The sequence below is a fragment of the Scaptodrosophila lebanonensis genome, unplaced genomic scaffold (assembly GCF_003285725.1).
Source record: "Scaptodrosophila lebanonensis strain 11010-0011.00,11010-0021.00 unplaced genomic scaffold, SlebRS2 tig00000096-arrow-pilon, whole genome shotgun sequence".
Taxonomy (NCBI): domain Eukaryota; kingdom Metazoa; phylum Arthropoda; class Insecta; order Diptera; family Drosophilidae; genus Scaptodrosophila; species Scaptodrosophila lebanonensis.
Genome location: NW_022060567.1, coordinates 1682100 through 1685540, shown reverse-complemented (window position 1 = coordinate 1685540; position 3441 = coordinate 1682100). Strand labels below are relative to the sequence as shown.

At 39.8% G+C, this 3441-nt stretch overlaps 1 protein-coding gene across 1 annotated transcript; it reads right to left on the bottom strand.

The window, feature by feature from the left end:
• Positions 1–200: 200 nt before the first annotated feature.
• Positions 201–1488, bottom strand: LOC115627596 (mitochondrial glutamate carrier 1-like). The gene is made up of 4 exons (XM_030523320.1): positions 1427–1488; positions 1237–1371; positions 537–1163; positions 201–468 (listed from the first exon to the last, which is right to left on the bottom strand). The coding sequence occupies exons 1-4, from the start codon at positions 1453–1455 to the stop codon at positions 315–317; spliced, it is 945 nt and encodes a 314-aa protein (XP_030379180.1). The 5' UTR covers positions 1456–1488; the 3' UTR covers positions 201–314.
• Between the last annotated feature and the right edge of the window lie 1953 nt (positions 1489–3441).

Sequence of the window (3441 nt, the reverse complement as noted above, 5' to 3'; positions counted from 1 at the left end):
GTTTAGATTTGTTGCCAAAGTAATGCTCGGTAGTAATTGAAAAAGGCGGTATTTTTCCAGCTGTTGGAGGCATGCAAGCTTTCGTAAAGCTCGAAGCTCCGCTTATTGGTGGCTTAAGAGAAAGCGACTCTCTTTTTTTTCTATTGCTGATCGGAAAGAGAATGTGAAGCAATTCTGGAGAAAAAGTACGGTGAAGTCTGTTTAAATGGAACAGTGACTATTGAAGTCGTTTATTTAATTTCCCGATACTACTACATACTATACTACGAATAACAATTTTCTGATAATTCTTATAAATACGACCAAATACTACATTAAATGCTCTTTGTTTGCTTGATGCCCAACAGTGTCTCAGCCACGCCAAGAAAGTAGACTGTCTGGGCAATACCGAAGAGCGGAGCTATTACCATAACGCGACAGAGGCCGCCCTTGAAGAAAGCGGGCAACCCCTCGTGCTGCAGGGTTTTCCTGCAACGATTTATGAGAGTCTTATTGCACTATGGGCTACATTATTTCAATGCCCGCCACCAACTTACTTCACACAATCTACAATGCCGTTGAACTCCTTTTCACCATCAGCCTTCTTGATGGCCTGCAATCGCGTCTTGATGACATCTAGGGGCGTCACCAGAAATGCCGCCGTCATGCCCGAAAATAGTCCTGACATTAGAGTCCAATAGAAGACGGCCTCTCCGGAACCATCTGTTTTACGGGGCCCCTTGTCGTTGACCGTAGCGAAGAGTGGAAAGTAAACTACTGAAAAGGTAATGTCACGCACCCCCGTAGCCCCCACGCCCTTGTACAGCCCGAAGATGCCCTTCTCCTTGAGGAGCTGCTTGGTGAGACCCATCGCTGTCACCTTTTCCACCTGTCGGCCAGCGGCTCGTGCCGCGGAAGCTACACGGCCCGCATCCTGCATTTGTATCTTCAGCAGCTCCATGGGCGTCGTCACAACGATTTGAAAGGCGCCTGCCAAGCCGCCAGCCAAGCACTGCATGGGAATCGTCAATTTGCCTTCCGGAGTGGCCAGATGGAAGCGAAAATAGTCGTTGGCCGCCAGCTTGATGGCCTTCTCGGGAGTAATCAGGATAATGTTGACAGCAGATCCGCGATACATGCCAAAGTAACCCTCGGCGGCATACGTCTTCCGAAAGCAATCGAACCTATGTTCCGAAAGCGAATCAGCTATGTAAGATATGGTATTCGTATAGATTGTAAATTTTTCGACCCGCTTACATGTTGTTGTACATTTTTTCTCCATTTGGGCCAATCTGCTGATTTTGTAAGCGTGTCTTCACCAGGTCCAATGGAAAAACACATGTTACACCAATAATACCGGCGATTCCGCCATTTATAATTTTGGGTAATACTCTAGATGGATGTTCGGAATATGAGTTGATAGAACAGCCTTGTATCTAAAACTTACGCAAAATTTGAGGGCTTTTTGGCAGCCATTAATGCGCTTTAAAGTGTTCAAAAAAAAAAAATTAATATCTAGAATTTAGTTTGGCTTTGTTAGTGTTTAAGTGTTTATTTCTTAACTGATTTACTTTCCAAAGCTTAATTTGTTTTCTTGAGTGTTTGAAAAGTAGCCGAAAGAAAAATATATACTAACTAAATCATGTCCATTTAACTTAATTGGAAACAACTCTTCAGTTATTGATTGAACATGCATTCATTATCATTCATTTATATCATTTAGATTATAGAACATTAATAAAACGGTTTGTATTTGTCTCCTTAAGCGTTTCTTAATCCAATTCCAATAAATTTGTAATATAGAACAGAGAAACAAGTTTCGTTCCAAGGTCAAAGGGAGGATTTCTCTGTTAAGGTCTTCTTACTTTTAGGTGGATTTTCTAAAATTTCCATTTGTGGTACGATATTCAGTGATGTGGAGAAGAGGAGAACCAATACCAATAACTACAGTCCCTAAATTGTGTAAAGAACGGAAAATTGATCACAGTTTTCAATTGTTTATAAACTGAGTTTAAGGTTTATAACTTGGAGGCTTCATATTTGTTTAGATAGCTAATCCTTACTGTACTGTGCCACTTAGTGTTGCCCACTGAGGAGCATTTAAAAAAGCTAAATCAAAACTAATTAATTAAATTAAAAATTAAATAAAATAATAATAAAATAAAAAAATAAAATAAAAAATAATTTAATTAAATAAGTATACTTATCATTATTATTATTAAATAACCTACCGATCATTGGCTCAAAAGTAGCCACACTATTTTGAAAATTTTAATCCGCTTCAAGTGTAGGAGTGCTGTGTCCTTGTCAGGAGAGATCCTTTATACTACAGGAATTTCATCTTTAAACAGGGAGCTGGGCTTTCCTCCAGCGGCAATTCGAAACTGATGCACCCTGTCTGCAATCAATAAATTCAAAACTAGCGGAAAATAAAAAGTTGATTTGGCTACACTGGTGCCACCTCTTTTTTTCTGCAACGCAGAAAGTAAGCGCTCTTGGGCTTTCTTTCTTTCACTCTTTGTTATGGAAATACGCGATGCGTATGCGCGACTGCAATAGTCGAAAGCGAAGCACTTAGCTCTCTTAGACTCTCATTTGGCTCTCCTTCGCTCTACCCAAAAGATTTTTGGCCAGTTTTTGTTGTTGTTGTTGTTGTGCCAGCTGGAGCGACGTCGCGACGTCAACAGCAGCGCGTCGTGAAGTTTGTAAACTTGCCGACTTGCCGGCCCGGGCACGGGGCTTCATTGGCGGCTCTGAAGATTTGGCCAAATCATTCCGTTTGGAAGTTGTAACTCGAAAACGTGTTTGACAGATCGTTGGCGGCATACACGCTAGTCGCTGCATTCGGTAGTTTGTTTGTCTTTTGTTGCAAGCGCGCGCATTTCTTGTCTCTGGTCCCTGGCCTAAGTAATTGATTTATCGCCAAAGCGGTTGTTCACCGGTCAAAAATCTTAGCCAAAACCCAATCCCAATCGCAATCCTCGCGTCTATGTGCGTGCGTGTGTTTCCTTCAGTTCGTGTTTGTCTGTTATTTTTTGTTTTTGCCAACATTTTTCTGTTGTCGTCGTACGCGACAAATGTGAATAATTAAATAAAAAATACGAAAAGCATATGCAAAAATTATTTGTTTTTAAGCTCGCTGTGCCAAACAAATTAAAATGCAAATGGGAATTGGCACGAATGCCGTCAAAAAAAGCAAATAGTTTATTTCTACACATAAATTACACGAAACAAAAATCCTGTGAGAAATTAAATCAGCGATCATAGAAACAACTACAATTGGCAGCGAGAGGAGACAAAAGGTAATAAAAACATTTGAAATATCTATAATAAAACCATTCAATATTTTGTGTTAAATTTTTTTTTTTAATTTTTATATAATGTCTTTCTCATGGATTGAAATGTTTTGGTTCCAATACAAATACTCGAACATTTCACACATTGTTTTCTCCACAAAATTAA